The 16488-nt window shown below is 48.3% G+C and overlaps 1 protein-coding gene across 1 annotated transcript in view; it reads left to right on the top strand.

Moving 5' to 3' along the window:
- TTC7B (tetratricopeptide repeat domain 7B) overlaps nucleotides 1-16488 on the top strand; it is a 209615-nt gene that overhangs the window by 130273 nt on the left and 62854 nt on the right. The window contains exons 15-16 of the mRNA XM_025042114.1: nucleotides 3372-3488; nucleotides 11633-11730. Of these exons, the coding sequence (XP_024897882.1) occupies nucleotides 3372-3488; nucleotides 11633-11730 (215 nt within the window). The remainder of the gene's footprint in view (nucleotides 1-3371; nucleotides 3489-11632; nucleotides 11731-16488) is intronic.

The raw sequence follows: 16488 nt of genomic DNA, 5'->3' as shown, positions 1-16488 counted from the left end.
AGGAATAGCATGTGCAAAGGCCCAGGGGCATGTGGAAGGGTGCTATATGGAAGCAGTTGATCATGGCTAGAATAGGGAATGTGCATGATGGGCAGTGGGCAGATCAAAGTTGAGCATATTTGCGAGGAGCCAGATCATAAAAGGCATTGTGTGAGATGCTAGATTTGGGCTGTCAGTAACCTAATCAGATTGGTATTTTAGCAAGGTTCTTCTGTTCTTCATTAACTTCCTGTAAGTTTTCAAAGAGTCTCTAAACAGAAAGTTTTTAAATTAGGTTCTTGAACTCTGAGCCAGAGAAAGGGGACAGGAATAGACCCTTTTCCCAGCAGGGGACGTCTTATGATGCTTAGAGAAGCATTTTACTTAATCCCTGGTTGGACTTGGGTGATGTGGCCAGCAAGAGGTCTCAGCCCGGCGGTCTCTCTGCCCTCTCTAGCAGGTTGACGGTTGCACATATTAAAATGCAGTCAATGCTGGTTTGTCCTCAATTTTTCCATAACTTTTTCTTTTTTTGCCTCAGGGTTTCCTCGGTAGATTGAATCTATAATATCTTTGGACATCAACCGCCGCAAATTAATGCGAATCATTGTTTGTGTACTCGTTTCTGTGCTAACGGAACACACTCCCAGCCCGATGTGTTCCAATAGCCTCCAAACGTGTGAGCAGAGTTCGGCAAATCTGATGACAAGCACCACTCGTTCTGTTTTGGGTATTGTTTTGCTGCCTCGTGAGCAAGCCGAGGCTTGGGGACATGGTGAGAAGGAGCCATCTCTTTGAGACGGTGCCTCCGTCTCCTGCTTTTACTTGTGCAGTCAAGGGAGTGTCCGGGTTACGCTCGTCAGGGCTGTCTGCCTGCTGCATCGGAGACACCTGACAGCGTTCTCTTCCCTGCCGGCGTTTTCCAGCTCCTTCTCTCTGCCAGTCTCTCTTTTATGCTGTTCCTCTCGCTTCGCTTCCAGGAGCCTTTTCCATCATTTGTACTCCGCGGTTCTACCATTGTTCTTCCTGTCTGGTTCTCTTAAATTCAGCCCACACCTTACCTTTTCAACTCCATATCCTGAGTCAAATGTTGTTGGAAAGCCGTTATTTCATGTTAATTAGACGTTCTTTTTCCAGCCAAGAAGCCTTGCACAGAACTGTTCCCCCAAGCTGAGGCTTAGAGACGAGCTCTGGTGCTGTGGGTGCAGTTGAAGGACTCATGGATAGTTGTTTCTAGAGCCACACCTCTGCCCATTTGCCTCAGCCAGAGGAGCTCGGTGTGTCCCCCAGAGACCATCACCATGGCCCTAGGTGGGGTCTCTCCGGGCCAAAATTGCTTGGCAACCAGCCCTCATCCACGAGGGCCTCTGGCCCCTGATAGGTCTCCACCAAAAGCTGACAGGTGACCCTTTGGCAGCGTCTTCCTTTGTAACACATCTCTCAGTTGACCCCAGTTTGGTGGGAGATTCTGGTGGAAAAGTAACCCCACCACCTTCCAGGCTCATGAAGGTATCAGCAGGAGTCAGCTTCCAAACACCCTGAGTGGCCATCATTCCTTGTAGGTGGTCCCGGAAAGGCCTCTGGATATTTCTACTTCCTGAGATGTTTTTGAGCAGGAGCTGAGTCATTCTCAAGGCTGGCCTCCTTCTTTATGCCCGCCTGCTTACAGATCAGGGACTGATTACCTGGGCCATCGTCCCATCATCCCAGGCGTCTGCAAACCCAGGCTTGAGGAATCTGCCACCTTGACCACACTGGGAGCCTCCAGCATCCCCCTGGGCATCCTGTGTTCTGTTTGGAGGGAGCAGTTGGCACTAACCCATTCCTGAGCTTGGGCGGTGACAGCTTAGGATGCCCAAATGAGGCTGTCACTTTGCGTATGGTTGAGGAGTTCTCTTTTATGTCTAACAAGTCACTAGAAACACATTTCTTTATCTTCCGTGGTTTATAGAGAAAGTAGTCAGTGAGCAAATGCAACTTAAGGCCCATTAAGCTCCATGCACAATTCTAGGCCCTGGGCAAGTGAGGCCAGGGACAGAAGTTAGGGTTCTTTTATTGACAAGAGGTAAACATCACCTGCTGAGAAGGGCGGGTTACAAAGATGACACCGATATTGTTTGCAAAGTGCCAGACCGAGAAGGCCTTTCATAAACAGGAGTAGTTTATAAAGGTGTGAAAGTGGTATCAATGGAAGACTTATTTGATGAGGTGGGGTTCTAGCTGAATTTGGGAAGAATTAAGGAGAGACATGGATTAGTAGAGATCGAGACTGAGGACATGGCATGTAGATTCATAGGGTTATGAGGAAGCATAGCCTTTGGCCAGTGAGTTGTATAGCAAGAGGAAGGGTCCATCCGGTGGGATGCATGGCACAGAGCAGGATGGCGACACAGGAGTGGCCAGTGGGTGGTGTGTCTTAAAGGACGTGATAAGGAATTTTGATTTGTTATAACAGACGGTAAGGATTCACTGTGGTGTCTCGAGCTGGAAATGAAAATAATTTTCGGAGATCTTTCTAACACAGTTTCTTAGAGCCAGGCAAGTCAAGGGACAGGAAGACCATCAGAAAGGTGTTTGGGCTCGTGCCAGGGCTCTCAAAAAGGTCATGGTGATGAGACCAGGACCAGGAGAGCTGATGGCTACAGAGAGACATGAGTAGAATTTCGGGATAGGGTAAATCTGAGGGGCCAAGAAAGAGAGGAGGGTCTAAGCTAAGTGCTCAAAGGTCTGGATGGAGGGTGAAGCCGCTGTTGGTAATAAAAATAGGAGGAGATGGTGGTGACGGAGTGAGCTGGAGAAGTCCCAGGGGGAAGATCGAAGAGGGCAGGGCCTTGGCCAGATGCCCCCTTCTTCATGCAGCGTGAGTTCAGGCTTTTCAAAGCCTATGAGATCGATTCACCTTCACGTGACGAGGATCATCGTGGATGGTTATTTGTAGATATTTACATCAACTGTGCGCTTTCGTAAATAAATCAAGATTTATTACACAGGAGTCACATCACCTGTGTAATGTTAGAAATAAATCAAGGTCTACTTTTAACAAATTTTTCGAAGTCTTGCAGATAAATGTTCTTAAAAAACAAAAAACATGCTCTTAATAAAATCCCTGTGTTCTGAATAAAATTACCACTCCGATGCATGTCACCTGACCACAAACGGTCGCATCGTGCCTGCCTTGTGGTGACACAGGCAAAGCCAGAGGCTGAGCCGGGCATTTTGGAATCCGTGGCCCCGCTGCCCCTGCTTCTCTTGGATCAAACACGTGGACACCCCATTCTTGCATGAGTCCGGCAGCTTCTTCTGGGCGTAAGCCCCGCCACTCTGTTCCGTTTCGGTGGGCACCGCCTGACGTAAGCCGTGTCGTTTTCTCCCTTTGTCCCCCGCCCCCGCAGACTCCTGTTTTCCAAAGTGCGGCTGGAGTCCCTCTGCCGGGGCCCGGACGAGGCGCTCCTCACTTGCAAGCACATGCTGCAGATATGGAAATCCTGCTACAACCTCACCAACCCCAGGTAAGAGGCCCGCGGGGCCCGTTTTGCGTGGTTTTTGCATGGGTTTCTGCCTGTCAGTGCCACCTCTGACTGGCATGTAGCAGGCATTGACTCTGTCACCCCTGCGTACCTCCAGGTCATTATGAATAGCGGATAATAGGGGCGGAGCCTCCCATCCTCCATTTTCAAGGGGATTTTTCTCCCAGGGGCTGGCGAAGCCTCCAGGTCTTCGGCCTCTTTTGCCTTTGTTGTCATGGTGGCCCACTAGGCTCAATTCGCAATTGATGACTCTCTGATTTCTTTCGACCAGATTTTAACTCCTTTGTCTTATCATCTTTCTGGTAATTTATGGACGGACTGGTCAGTTATATATTCCAGATGAGATTCTCGAAGTACTCTTTAAAAGACCCGCATAGACAACAGGCTACATCCTACTAAGGAGAGTAGAAATTGCTATTGGCATGATAAAGTACAATTGTCAAAAAGTTAAAATCGTGACTCAAACAAGTAGAAAATAAGCACGTATTAAAGATTTTATTTGACTCATTAACTAATGAGGGAATCAATAAAATGTTAAGGCCCATTGAAAGAAGAATTTGAAGAATAGATATACTGAAATGAATTTGCAAATAAATGCAAAAACAATGTCCTTTAGGACAGTAAAATGTACTGTTTGGGGTTATCTTTCCTACAGGGTGGAAGTTGATTATGTATTGACCAGTCAAAATGCGGTCTGGTTAGTCCTGGGCAGTCCAATGGTGGAAATTGATTATGTATTGACCAGACAAAAGTGGTCTGGGTTAGTCCTGGGCAGTCCAATGGTTCCACCCTACAGGGGTAGATGACGTGGGACTGGTCCACTAATCGACCCCCAGATTGCCACTGAAAAACACCCAACAACCTATTGTGCCCATGTTCAATGTCTTGGGCAGTTTTTCCTGGCATATGTTTAGATTACTAAATGTGCCCTGCTCTATAAAGAGAGTAATTTAATAAAAAGGGAGGTAATAATGATTCAATTCAAACAACTGTTCATTCACTTGAATATTTTTCAAGTTCATAGCAAGAGGTATGGGCAGCCCACATTATGCTCTTAAAAGGAGCCTAAGAACGTGTAAATCATAAGTATGAACTAAGGGTGTGGCTTGCCCAGTCTGCCCACTGGGAGACGGGCACATGGGCTGGTGGCCCCGGTCTGCGGGCTGCCAGCCTAGGGAGAGAAAAGGTGGGGTGGATGGTAGGGAAGCAGCAGGTGTGGTTCCATGTGAGGTTTTGTTTTACAAAAGTTTCCGCAGTTAAAAACTTGAAATCAGAGCCCCCTTAAGGACTGGGTCCTTGTGAGCCGACATTAACAGACTGGTGACCACAGATACTGTGAACAGGGCAGCTCGAAGTGGGGGCGCTCCTCCTGGAAAGCCAGCCCCCTGTCCAGTTCCATGCCCAGCAGGCAGCCATGCCACCCCTTGCAGAGTCAGGGTGGCAAGAGTCACAGTCATGTACCCTTCACAACCGTGGCCTGTGACACATCCCTGTGCCCGGTGCTCCCACTTCCCCTTGGTGAAAAGATAATCATGAAACTGGCTTCTTCTCTTTTGCGGGTATGTTTTGAAAATAAAAGTCATCTTAATTTTTTAAAAATTCGACTTTTCTAAGTCTCTAAGCAGAAATAGAAAATGCCCATATTTATGTTTCCTAAAAGCCCCTCACTCCGGGCCTATCAGAAGCAGCAGGATTTGGGGGAGACTCTGCCACAAGCCCAGCTAACAGGGGGTGCACCCCAGGCTGGTTGCTTCCGTACTGGAGCAGATTACTTTGCCTGTACCCCCTTTAGAAAGGAGAAAATAAACCCATCAGCTTTCGTGTTGCCAATTTTCCCTCAGTTCTCCACACCTCTCCCACCTCCCCACATTTCCTCCCACTTAGCAACCAAGAATATTGAATGTGAAGAGAAAAAAATAGCAGAATTGGAAAGCTTTTTAAAAATACTTAAGCAAATGCCTGGGCTGTGTCCATACTTCCTCCGTTTCCTGACGGATCTTTCAGGGCCAGAGCAGGGAGGAGCCCTGGCTCCAGGCGCAGCGTCTGGATGGGGGTGGAGGTGGCTGGAGGTGGACCCATCGCAGAACTGCTCCCCAGCTACTCCTTCCCCAGCTACTTCTCCCCCAGCTACTCCTCCCTCCAGCTATTCTTCCTTCTAGCTATCCTCCCTCCAGCTACTCTCATTCCAGCTACTCCTCCCTGCAGCTACTTTTCCCCAGTTACTCTTCCTCCAGCTACTCCTCCCTCCAACTACTCCTCCCCCAGATACTCCTCCCAGAAACTCCTCCCTGCAGCTATTCCTGCCTCTAGCTACTTCTCCCTCCAGCTACTTTTCCCCCAACTACTCCTCCCTCTAGCTAGCCCTTTTCCAGCTACTCCTCCCCCAGCTACTCCTCCCTCCAACTACTCCTCCCCAGATACTCCTTCCAGATACTCCTCTCTGCAGCTACTCCTACCTCTAGCTACTTCTCCCTCCAGCTACTCCTCCCCCAACTACTCCTCCCCAGCTACTCCTCCTCCAGCTACTTCTCCCTCTAGCTAGCCTTCTTCCAGCTACTCCTCCCCCAGTTACGCCTCCCTCCAACTACTCTTCCCCAGCTACCTCTGCCTCTAGCTACTCTTCCCTCCAGCAACTCCTCCCCACAGCTACTCCTCCCAGCTACTCCTCCCTCCAGCTACTCCTCCCCCAAATATTCCTCCCCCAGCTACTCCTCCCTCTAGCTTGCCTTCCTCCAGCTACTTTTTCCTCCAGCTATCCTCCCTCTGGCTACTCTTCCCCATAGCTACTCCTCCCCAGCTACTCCTCCCCCAGATACTCCTCCCTCCAGCTACTCCTCCCTCTAGCTAGCCTTCCTCCAGGTACTCCTCCCTGCAGCTACTCCTCCTCCAGCTACTCTTCCCTCCAGCTACTCCTCCCTCTAGCTAGCCTTTTTCCAGCTACTCCTCCCCATCTACTCCTCCTTGCAGCTACTCTTCCCCCAGCTACTCCTCCCTCTAGCTAGCCTTCTTCCAGCTACTCCTCCCTGCAGCTACTCCTCCCTCCAACTACTCTTCCCCCAGCTACCTCTGCCTCCAGCTACTCCTCCCTCCAGCTACTTCTCCCCAACTACCCCTCCTCCAGCTACTCCTCCTCCAGCTACTCCTCCTTCCAGCTACTCCTCCCCCAGCTACTCCTCCCTCTAGCTAGCCTTCTGTCCTTTCCTTTTCATAGAGACTAAGATTGAAGCTAAACAAGGCTAAATAATTTGCCCAAGTTTTCTTCTAGCTAGCTACTCCTCCCTGCAGCTACTCCTCCTCCAGCTACTCCTCCTTCCAGCTATGCCTCCCCCAGCTACTCCTCCCTCCAGCTACTTCTCCCCCAACTACTCCTCCCCCAGTTACTCCTCCCTACAGCTACTCCTCCCCTAGCTACTCCTCCCTCCAGCTATCCTCCCCCATCTACTCTGCCCTCCAGCTACTCCTGAAAGATGTGAGGGAGGGGCTTATAATTGAACAGCCCCTTATTAAGGAGCTTCCCATTTGTTATTTTAACTTCATTTTTTCTGAGATATAATTAAATATTTATCCTGTAGCCCTTAGCATTATGCAAATTTAGGCATGTTCCCCAGTATGGTCAGGAAGATGTGGCCCTGGCAATAGAATAAAGCATCAAGAGGGGAGGGCTGTTTCTTAACGAGGGACAGCACGCTTCGCAGTCCTCCAGATAAGGGCAGCTCTGGGTCCCTCAGCTTGAGTCTACGATCAGGTCACACCGGCTTTTAGAAAAGAGTAGAATCTCATGAACAAGTGTGTGAGAAGCATCCCTGCTTTAAAAAAAAGAAAAAAAAAATTAGCAGAAAGCATCTTGGCAGGAGACAGTTGGTTTCTAACTGGAGAAGGTCCATTCTGACTGCCCGGCTCAGGGCGCCCTCGTTTCTGAGCCTGATCAGTTGTGGGGGCGCCCATGGCTCCCCACCCTCTCCCAACTCCATTGTGAGGCTGGCACAGGCCTCCAGAGCGGTGTGACGATGAGGCACAGAGGATGACATCGGCAGTAGCGGGGCCAGACTGAGAGTAGACGCAGCTCATGTTCTCTGCTCCTCGATCCTCCTATTTGTTTTTACTTGAAGGAGGATCACTATGGGCTGGTCGCTGAACCAAGCCTTAGACAGCTGGCAAAGAGCATCCCACCTGCGGTCTGAGAGTCCATCTCTTGCTGTGAGGAAAATGGAGGGTGCCATTCTCCCGAGCGTACATTTGACAAGAGTACATTCTGTCATTGCAGAAGCCTGGATTTATTTCCCTAGGTCTGCAGTTTTGCTTGCACTGGTTAGAAATCTGTCTCCTGTTTTATCTTCTCTCTCAGTGGTGTATAAGGCCCCCTCAGTCCTTCTGCATTTTGACTTGGCCAGTGTGACTTCTGACCAGAGCCTCACCAGAAGGTCCCAGCGGCCTCCCGGAATCTCAGTTAGGGACGGTGGTACCCTGCTCTGCCAGCGCCGTGCTAGGCCGTTTTCTATGTGATCCTCAGCGTCTGCAGTAGCCTTGCAGGGTAGCTACTGTCCTTTCCTTTTCATAGAGACTAAGATTGAAGCTAAACAAGGCTAAATAATTTGCCCAAGTTTTCTCAATTAAATAGTACAGCTGTGATTTGAACCCAGGTCTGTCTAGCATTAAATCTCCCTCCACCATACATGCTGCCTCTGAGCTGACAACCAACTTCTTTTATTTTTATTTATTATTGTTAACTACTTCTTTCCCCCTTCTCATCACTGCCACTTGGACCATCTCCATCACGTAGCCATGGGATTGGAAGAAAATGCTTTCTTCCTAATTCTGATTTCAATCACTTACTAATGAATAGCATGCAAAGTTTTTTTGTCTGTTTGTTTTTAATTTAAAGATTGCTTTGCTCTAACCTCAGTTTGAAGTTGGAGACCCCATTTCATATTAATAGTCAGAACCATGGTCTGACTTCATCTTCAAAGTGGCCCCATGAAACAGGCAAAGGTCATGATATATTATAACCATTTTACTGATGAGAAGGTCGTGGTTCAGGGATGTTGGGCAACTGCCTTGACTCTCATAATCCAGCCTTACGAATCCTGGAGCAAAACAGGTGTTGCCTCGCCCACCTGCCCCGCTCTGGTTTCCTTTTCGAAGCCCCCTCTTACCCCCGGTGTTTATCGTGTGCCGGGCACTGTTTCAGGAGCTGGGAAGGGGCAAAGCTACAACAGGAGCTTCAGCGTTCTGACCCCTAGTCGGATCCACCACCACCCCTAGTCCACCTCCATGTGGCTGCGGAAGACGGAGGATTTCCAAGAGAAGCTTCCAATTTCCGCTATTACTTTAACCATCACTACAATTTACTTGGAATTATCAGGCCTAATGGGGAAGAGAAATTACCTGGCGTGTGTATCTACATATGTCGATATCTTCACCTTCTGCGCTGTGGATTTGGGGTTCCTTCTAGTTTTCTCTCCCTAAACTCTCTATTAGCACCACCGATCAGGAGTGGTTTCCCTTCCCTTCCCACCATCCTCCTTAGGCAGGTGCTCCTAGCGGCCCAAGGGCTGGGCAGAGAAGAGGTGAGATGACTGGGGTTTGGGGGGGGTGGGCAGTAGGAGGTCCGCAGGGGGTGCCCAAGCAGACGGTGTCCCAGGGAGAGAGAGAAAGGCAACTTTTATGCTTTCGTGGAAGAGACTGGCCAGAGTGAGAGAGTTAGGAGACTCAAGGCTGGCCCCTCCTTCCACATTCTGCGGGTCATAGCAAAGGCACATCTTGATTGGTTAAAACTCCACAACCGATACACGAAGCACTAACAATTGCTTAAAGCATCCAGCAAAATTCTCCAACAGCAGCACCATTCAGAGTGGAAACAAAAGCATCTCCATTTTGAATAGTTATGTGTGTATGCTGTTTCCAGGAGGAACTACAGAAAATAAATTAAGGAATGCAACTGAATATAGTTTCTCAGATGGTCGAGGGGAAATAGACGCGGTGTCATTACCAGTGGGTGAAGTTTACAAGCTAAGATTTGGGTTTCAATTGGAGGAGGCGCTTAACTCGGTTCCCCCACACCTACCGTTGCACCAGAAGCCTGGGAATAAGTTGTCTTCAGAAATCAGCCAGCCACATGAACCTCAGATGCATGTCTGTAGATGTGTTTATAATGACACCAGGTGTGTGCCTAGAAGTTATAACCTGTCTAAACCTGCTACCCACATGACTTCATTTCAGCCTTACACAGTTCTATGTAGGAAGATAATCCTTATCCTCATCTGACAGGGAACTCACTGAGGCATGGAGAAAGTGTCCTAGGAACAGATGTAGGATAAGAACCCAGACCCCTGGCTGCATTCCAAGACCCAGCATCGTACATGGCAGCCAACCCTGTGCTCTGAAACTTGGTGAGGTGGGAAGCCTGCAGGATGATTGATGGCTGAGACAAACATTTCTGATCCACGTCCTTAGATCTGGTCCACCGAAAAGCCAGGCACATCCTTCCTTTGCAACGCCAGCACCTGGCGGCGTGTCCCGAAACGCCCAAGGTGATGAAAAATGTCACTCTATTTTGATATAATGTCTTCTGAAAACTTCTAAGTGGGGAGCTGTTGCAACATTCGTTTTTTTTTTGTAATAGTTTCGGTGATGTTTATATTAAAAAACACATACATGAACAGACCAAATGCGAGAAATATGTAGTTAATAATGTAATTAATGAAAATTTGCATGTACTTTGATTCCGCCTTCTGCTCAGAGACATTTATTTTTCAGTTGCAGAAATAATTAATAGAACCGTTTCCCAAAACGTACTTAATGATGTAATAAGTATAGGCTGACAAGTAGTCTGTACTGAAGCAAGTTTCCTTCTGTTTCCTGTGGATTTCTCTAGCTCCATCACTGAACGTGGAAATTGCAGCCTGCAAACCATATTAAGTTTCATAGCAAATCTCATTTGTATCACATTGAGCAACAGCTGCATAGAGGAAGGAAATTGTGTCCCTTTACTGTAGAATTTGAACTTAACAACAAATATCACTCTTAGAGCCCCCAGACTGAAAAAAAAAAAAATAGATTCAAAGAAAAACATGAAAGACTCAAACCTTGAGAGACAGATACGCCTCCTTCTGGAGCTTTTTCGAAGGAATATCACGATAGAGGGAAAAGAAAGGATGCAATTATTTTTTCTTACAAGTGTCTTAGAATTCAAAGAAAACAAAACAGCCTGTGTGAGCTAAGATCCCTTAACTGTACTTCATTCCAGCTGGGCCTGATGTGCTAATGTGGTCAGTGATGTAGGAGCAGCTGGAGAGGGGTCCGGTGCGGGGAGCAGAAGCGGGTGGGGGTACCCGCCTTGGGGGCTGGCGCCACAGCCCTGCTGACTTCTCTCCAGCTTAGGAACAGGAACCCTGGATGGGGGCCGCAGCTCCCGCTCTGCCAGCAACCAGCCCATTCGGTGACCTCACACCTCCTTTTCCTTATCTGGTGAATGGGAGTCTCGACCACACGATTTATCTGAGAGGCTTGTTCTGGGACACACGCGGGGCCATGGCCGCGATCGCCCTTTGAAAAGCGGAGGGGGTGGGGCGGGGAATTGGTTCTCGAATCCAGCCGCACATTAGCACCATCTGGGGAACTTTGAAAAACGTCAACCGCCCCAGAACTCCTGGTGTTTTTGTTTTGCCGTGGGACCTGGGCCGCGGTGTTTTTTAGACAGGCCCCGGTGATTTTCCTGTGCAGCGAGGGCTGAGAGGCGCTGGTGTCCCGTGTACTGGATTCGCAAAGACAGCTCAGGGAGGGTGTGTATGGGCTCGGTGAGCTCTGAGACTTCACAGCGCAGAATGCCAGTTGCCCCTGTAAGGTGGATGGAGAACCGGCTTGTAGTTTTCCCATTTCAGTATCTCATAATGACACAAAAGAGGCGAGCACCAGCAGGGGTCTGTGGGTGTGGTTTAAGCCGCGTTTGTGGTATTGAATGCTGAAAGGAATCCCAGCTCAGGCCGAGCCAGGAAGCAGGATGCCTTGTGATACATGGAAAGGTGCGGAAGAACATCAAAAACGCACATCAGGAGTCGGTATTGGTTGATGCTTTTTCCTCCTCGCCCACCCTCCAAATGACTGACATTTGTAGCTGTGTTTTGCAGTGATTCTGGACGTGGGAGCAGCCTCTTAGATAGAACCATTGCTGACAGACGACAGCTTAATACAATTACTTTGCCAGACTTCAGCGATCCCGAGACAGGTGAGAATAAAGAGCCAGAGGGGATGGATATGGGGCCTGGCCCCAAGCGACATGGGGCGAAGACAGCCAGGGACGGGGGCGGGAAAATTCTCGTACCAATCGGTTTTAAACTCTCAATTGAGGTGCTATTTTTTCTGGTGTCTTTTTCAAGTGGATGTTCACGGCGAGGGCAGTGATATTGCTTCCCCAATACAACTCTTTCAGATCTTTCTCTCTTTCCCCTTGCTCTTGGAACCTAAAAATTTGAAACTGAAATTAGATTGTTCCCATCTCTGTCAAGCTTCCCCTCTGCGTTTCTGTTTCTCTCTCGATTTAGATTTCGGGCCTCGCCGAAATCGAGGTTTGCTTTCCAATCCGTTGCACATGTGAACACACAGACACCCAGCAAAAGACCCTGTAGGGAGGCAGGTGGGTTCTGACCTTCTGACTCCACGGGTCCCACCGGGAGGCCTGGAGCGTTGCCTCTGAGCAAACATTTACACCTCTTTATTCATGTTTTCGTGTTTGCCTAAGTACAGAGGAGTAAATATTCCTTTGTAATTTCCAACACCCCAAGCAAGTAATGATCATAGCAATACCGACTATTCAGTGACACTTTGGAGGACTCTACAGACCCACAAAATATTAAGAAATTCATTTTGGTGTGAGCCTCAAAGGTAGTTCCAGCGCCTCATCTGGAACCTGGCTCTGTTGCTTCTCCCGCTTTCCCGCAAGGGCCCGTGTGAGGCTTAATCCCTCTCTGGGTATGCCTGGTCCTTTATGGACTGGCTTCGTGAAAGGGGCCTCCAGGTTCTTCTAACCCTGGGCCAGGTCCCAGCCCTTGACCAAGACCTTCCAAAGGAAACTAGAGAGCAGCCCTGAGGCATGCACAGCCCTCTCCTGGAAAATCTCACCTCAGCTGGAATGGGAGGGATAGATAGATAGATGTCCCTCTGAGAGCCAGGTGTGACACTCAAGCCCATCTTCACAGCTGCCTGCAGACTGCATCCTTGTGCTAGGCTCCCTATCATCAATTTTAAAGTAGGCTTGAGAAGTCTAATCCCAGGGCAATGGGACTCCAAGGTCAAAAGAACACTAGGCATGAGGAGCAGCACGCATTGCAAATTAGGGCAGTTTAGAGTGGCTGGCAGCCACTGCTCAAAATGCAGGCTGGCTAAGCCACAGAGAAGCTCTCCCCCTGCAATGGCCTGAGCCCTGGGTCGATCAGCAGGCCTCGGGCTTAGACTGCGAGCCAGGCAGACGCTCTGACTTGGAATAGCACAGCACAGCTCTGCTCGTGGGTCCAGTCCCGTTGGAGACACTGTCTAAGCCTCCCCGTTGCTGGAAAGGGAAGGTAGGCTGTCGGGACCAACCTCTGCAAGGTGAGGCTTGGACACTGGAGAGAAGAGAAGCAGGTGAAGCTCATTCAGCACTGCGGCTGCCCAGGGCTGTCTTCCTCCTCTGGCTCGGACCCTCATTTCCCCGAGACTCTGATGCCACATCCCTTTTAATACAGAGAGTGGCAGAAAGTAAATGCGGCCCTTGTCACCCATTCTCCCCTCTGCCCCTTGGGCCGTTTTTTCTAGAGCCCTCGGGGGTCTCCCTCTTCAGGTGAAGCTTTCTCAGATGCCATAGTGTCCAGGTGAGGCATATCAGTGTGTCACAGGTGGGGGTCCCTGCCCCTCCCCTGTCTTTTGTGGTGTTTATGCTCCGCCCTCTCGGGGAGCCCAGGGGGTTGGAGAAGATTGAGAGAGCAGGTGCCCTGGGCCCAGGCCAGTGACTATTTTGTTGTTCGTTGTTGTTGTTGTGCCATCCACAGGAAGCCCTCCAAGACTCCTTTCACCAGCCCTGCCCCCCAGAGCCCCACATTGCTAGTTTACACACCACCAGTGACTTACACAGGAGGCCAGGGAATCAGAAAAATGGAGGCCTTGTCCATCACGGACTAGTTGTAAATGAGAGTAGCACATTCTGAAAATAATAATTTAAATCGAGGAGACCAACAAATTAGAAAGGCTTGCCTAAAAATGGAAAAGATGCCTCCATCTTGATCACTGAAACCCAATAAATATTATAAACTCCGCTTGGCGGGCAGCACAGGAGGGCCGCTCGTCCTTATCCGTCTGCCTGGACGGCCTGTCTGGTGAAGGACCCCGCAGGCTTTGTTAACTCTAACTCGGCAGGTTCCACAGGGAAGATGTGCTTCCATCTCCGCCTCCATCTTGTCTTGCCCTAAAGGTAACCGTTTTTATCGACCCCTCTAGGGTTTTTTCATGTGAGTAAGCGTAGATATTATTTCCCATGTCCCCTTACATAAAAAAATAAAATAAAATAAAATAACATAGTACATGTGCTGTTCAGCACCTGGCATTTTTCGCTCCCCAACACATCCTGAGGACCCCCCCCACAGCCATCCGCAGAGGTGGTCCTCATTCTTCTCCACGGCAACGTCGTATCCCACGACGCCCAGATTTCACGTTCCAGACTCATCCATCCAGCTCGATCCCAGCCATTTTCCTTCTCTTTGTCTCTGTCGTCAGGGCACGTGGTGCTGCCGGGGGCTGGCTCGTTCTGAATGTCCACCGCAGCACTGCTCATTTAGGAAAACAACTGGGCTATCGAGAAAAAGAGAAAAGGAATTTATCTGAGGTTTAAAAAAAAAAAAAAAGAAAAGAAAAGAAAAAACGGTCCCAAATCAAAACAGAAATGACTCCGGGGTCAGCTGTGGCAGAGAGGCCCCCGTACTGGCAGGCGACAGCTCGCTAACAGTGTTGGCCCATGACGCACTTCGCCACTTTTCCAGATTCCCCAATTTAAAGGGCACGGGCGTCGGCCTCAGCAAGGACGTGTGGCCAAAGCCATGGGGACCTTCCGCTGTTGTGATCCGATTCTGAAGCAGCCGCTTTGACCCCTTTGTGAAGCCACAGGCCCTCTTGGATCACTTTATGTTCCAGAACTAAAAATTTTTTCCTAGTTTTTAAATTTCTATTGTGGACAAATTGCAAATATACCAAAATAGAGATACTAACATAATGAATCCCCACGTACCTACTGCCAGCCTTCGGCAACTAATACTCTTGTCATCCATCTCTCTTGCCCCGCACTTAGTTTTTGTGGAGTGTTTTAAAGCAAATCCCAGACACCATATTTCACCTGTCAAAACTTTAGTGTATATGTCAAACAGATAAGAACTTTAAAAATGTATAACCACACTACCATTATTATACATCCAGGTCATTATAAAGTCCAGGATCGGTTTTTTTGATTTGGGAAGTGATTAATTAACTAGAATATGGTTTTCCACCTCCGAAATTGCCCATGTGCAGATCTGTGGAATAACATAAGGGAAACCCATGTCCAGAAGCTTTGGATGGGCCAGGTGCACTGTGGCTAAGAGAAAGGACATTGGTTTTACTAACTGGATGTAGCAAACTGAAAAAACTCCTCTTAAAGAACACGATTTCCCTTCTAATGGCATCTCTGTCTCCTCCCCACCTCTATCATCTAATGGTCTCAGCCATCGGAAAAGAGGAGTCACATGGAGTAACAGTTGTAACTTCGAAGCTATGAATCATTGTCTTTTTTTTTTTTTCTTAAATAAGTTGGTAGTTCCTTTAATGGAATATGAAAAAAAAAAATGCTTTTTCTTCCTTTGGCCTCCAAAGCAGGATGCGGAGTATGGGGCTTTATCTTTAATCATTGATAGATATTAACCAGACACCTATCCAAAGCAAAATAATTCTTTAAACTTGAAAGTTCGGTCCATTTTGTCTGGGAAAATGTTGAATTGTCGCTGTGGTGGTCTCCCCATTGCTGCGTATCCCTCCAGCTGTAAGACATGAAGGCGGCAGGCATAGCTTCCTTTTCAAGTGCCCGGCCAGTCCACCCGACTGTAGACCAGATCAGAAAGCCTAGCACTCCATCATCAGGAGGCGGGACCATGACGAAGTCTTTGCGTCTCAGTATCCGAGCCTAGGAAAACCTCAGTTTTCAAAGAAACTTTACGTGAGCGCTTCCCACTAAAAGCAAATCTAAGAAAAGTCGAGCTCTGCCCGTTTCCGATTGAAAAGCAAATAGTTTCCTCCAGAATGTCCTGGATGTTGTAGGTTAAAGGTGTGTTATTTTCAGTGGCTCGCGCTGCTGAATCTGTGCCCAGGTAAACCCGAGTTATTTTTATTCCATGGTGTTGGTGCAGAACAATTAAAATAACCAGTAGAAAAACAACAAATTGGTTTTCTTTGCAAAATACTTGTGTTCTATTATCAAGTAGAGGACTGATTGTGTATCATATGACCTCATTTTCTTTGCAGCTTATGTGAGTATATTAAAAGCTACTTTACGTTTTCTTTGTTTCTAAAGTTTTTTTGCTTTTATCCTTGTTTTTTTTTTTTTCTCTTTCACTTTTTTAGTGTCAGATTCCTCCTCCTCCTCTTCTCTTTCAAGAACCGAATCTCCTCTCCACCTGTTTGTATCTTCTCATCTTCATTCTCATCCCAAACCCGATACCTTTGTGTGGCCCCCAGCAGCTCGTTCATTCAGTGACCCAGGTCCCCGGCAGGAACCCTCTCTGTGTAAACATGGTTTATGGTTTTTCCTTTCTCGTTAAATCCGTCTCATTTGTCTGATGTTTCATTTTCTGATAATCTTCCTAACTGATAAGCTGGATAGGAAACTCCATCAAATTTAGCTGAGAGACAATCTTGCTAATTTGAAAATCCAAAACTCATTGGGGGCAGGAGGAGGTTTTGGTTGGTACCCAAGCTCCCGCCTTCTCTTTGA

The sequence above is a fragment of the Pteropus alecto genome, unplaced genomic scaffold (assembly GCF_000325575.1).
Source record: "Pteropus alecto unplaced genomic scaffold, ASM32557v1 scaffold8, whole genome shotgun sequence".
In the NCBI taxonomy this organism is placed as follows: domain Eukaryota; kingdom Metazoa; phylum Chordata; class Mammalia; order Chiroptera; family Pteropodidae; genus Pteropus; species Pteropus alecto.
Note: the sequence above shows the minus strand (reverse complement) of the source record. Positions and strands in the feature narration are given on the sequence as shown.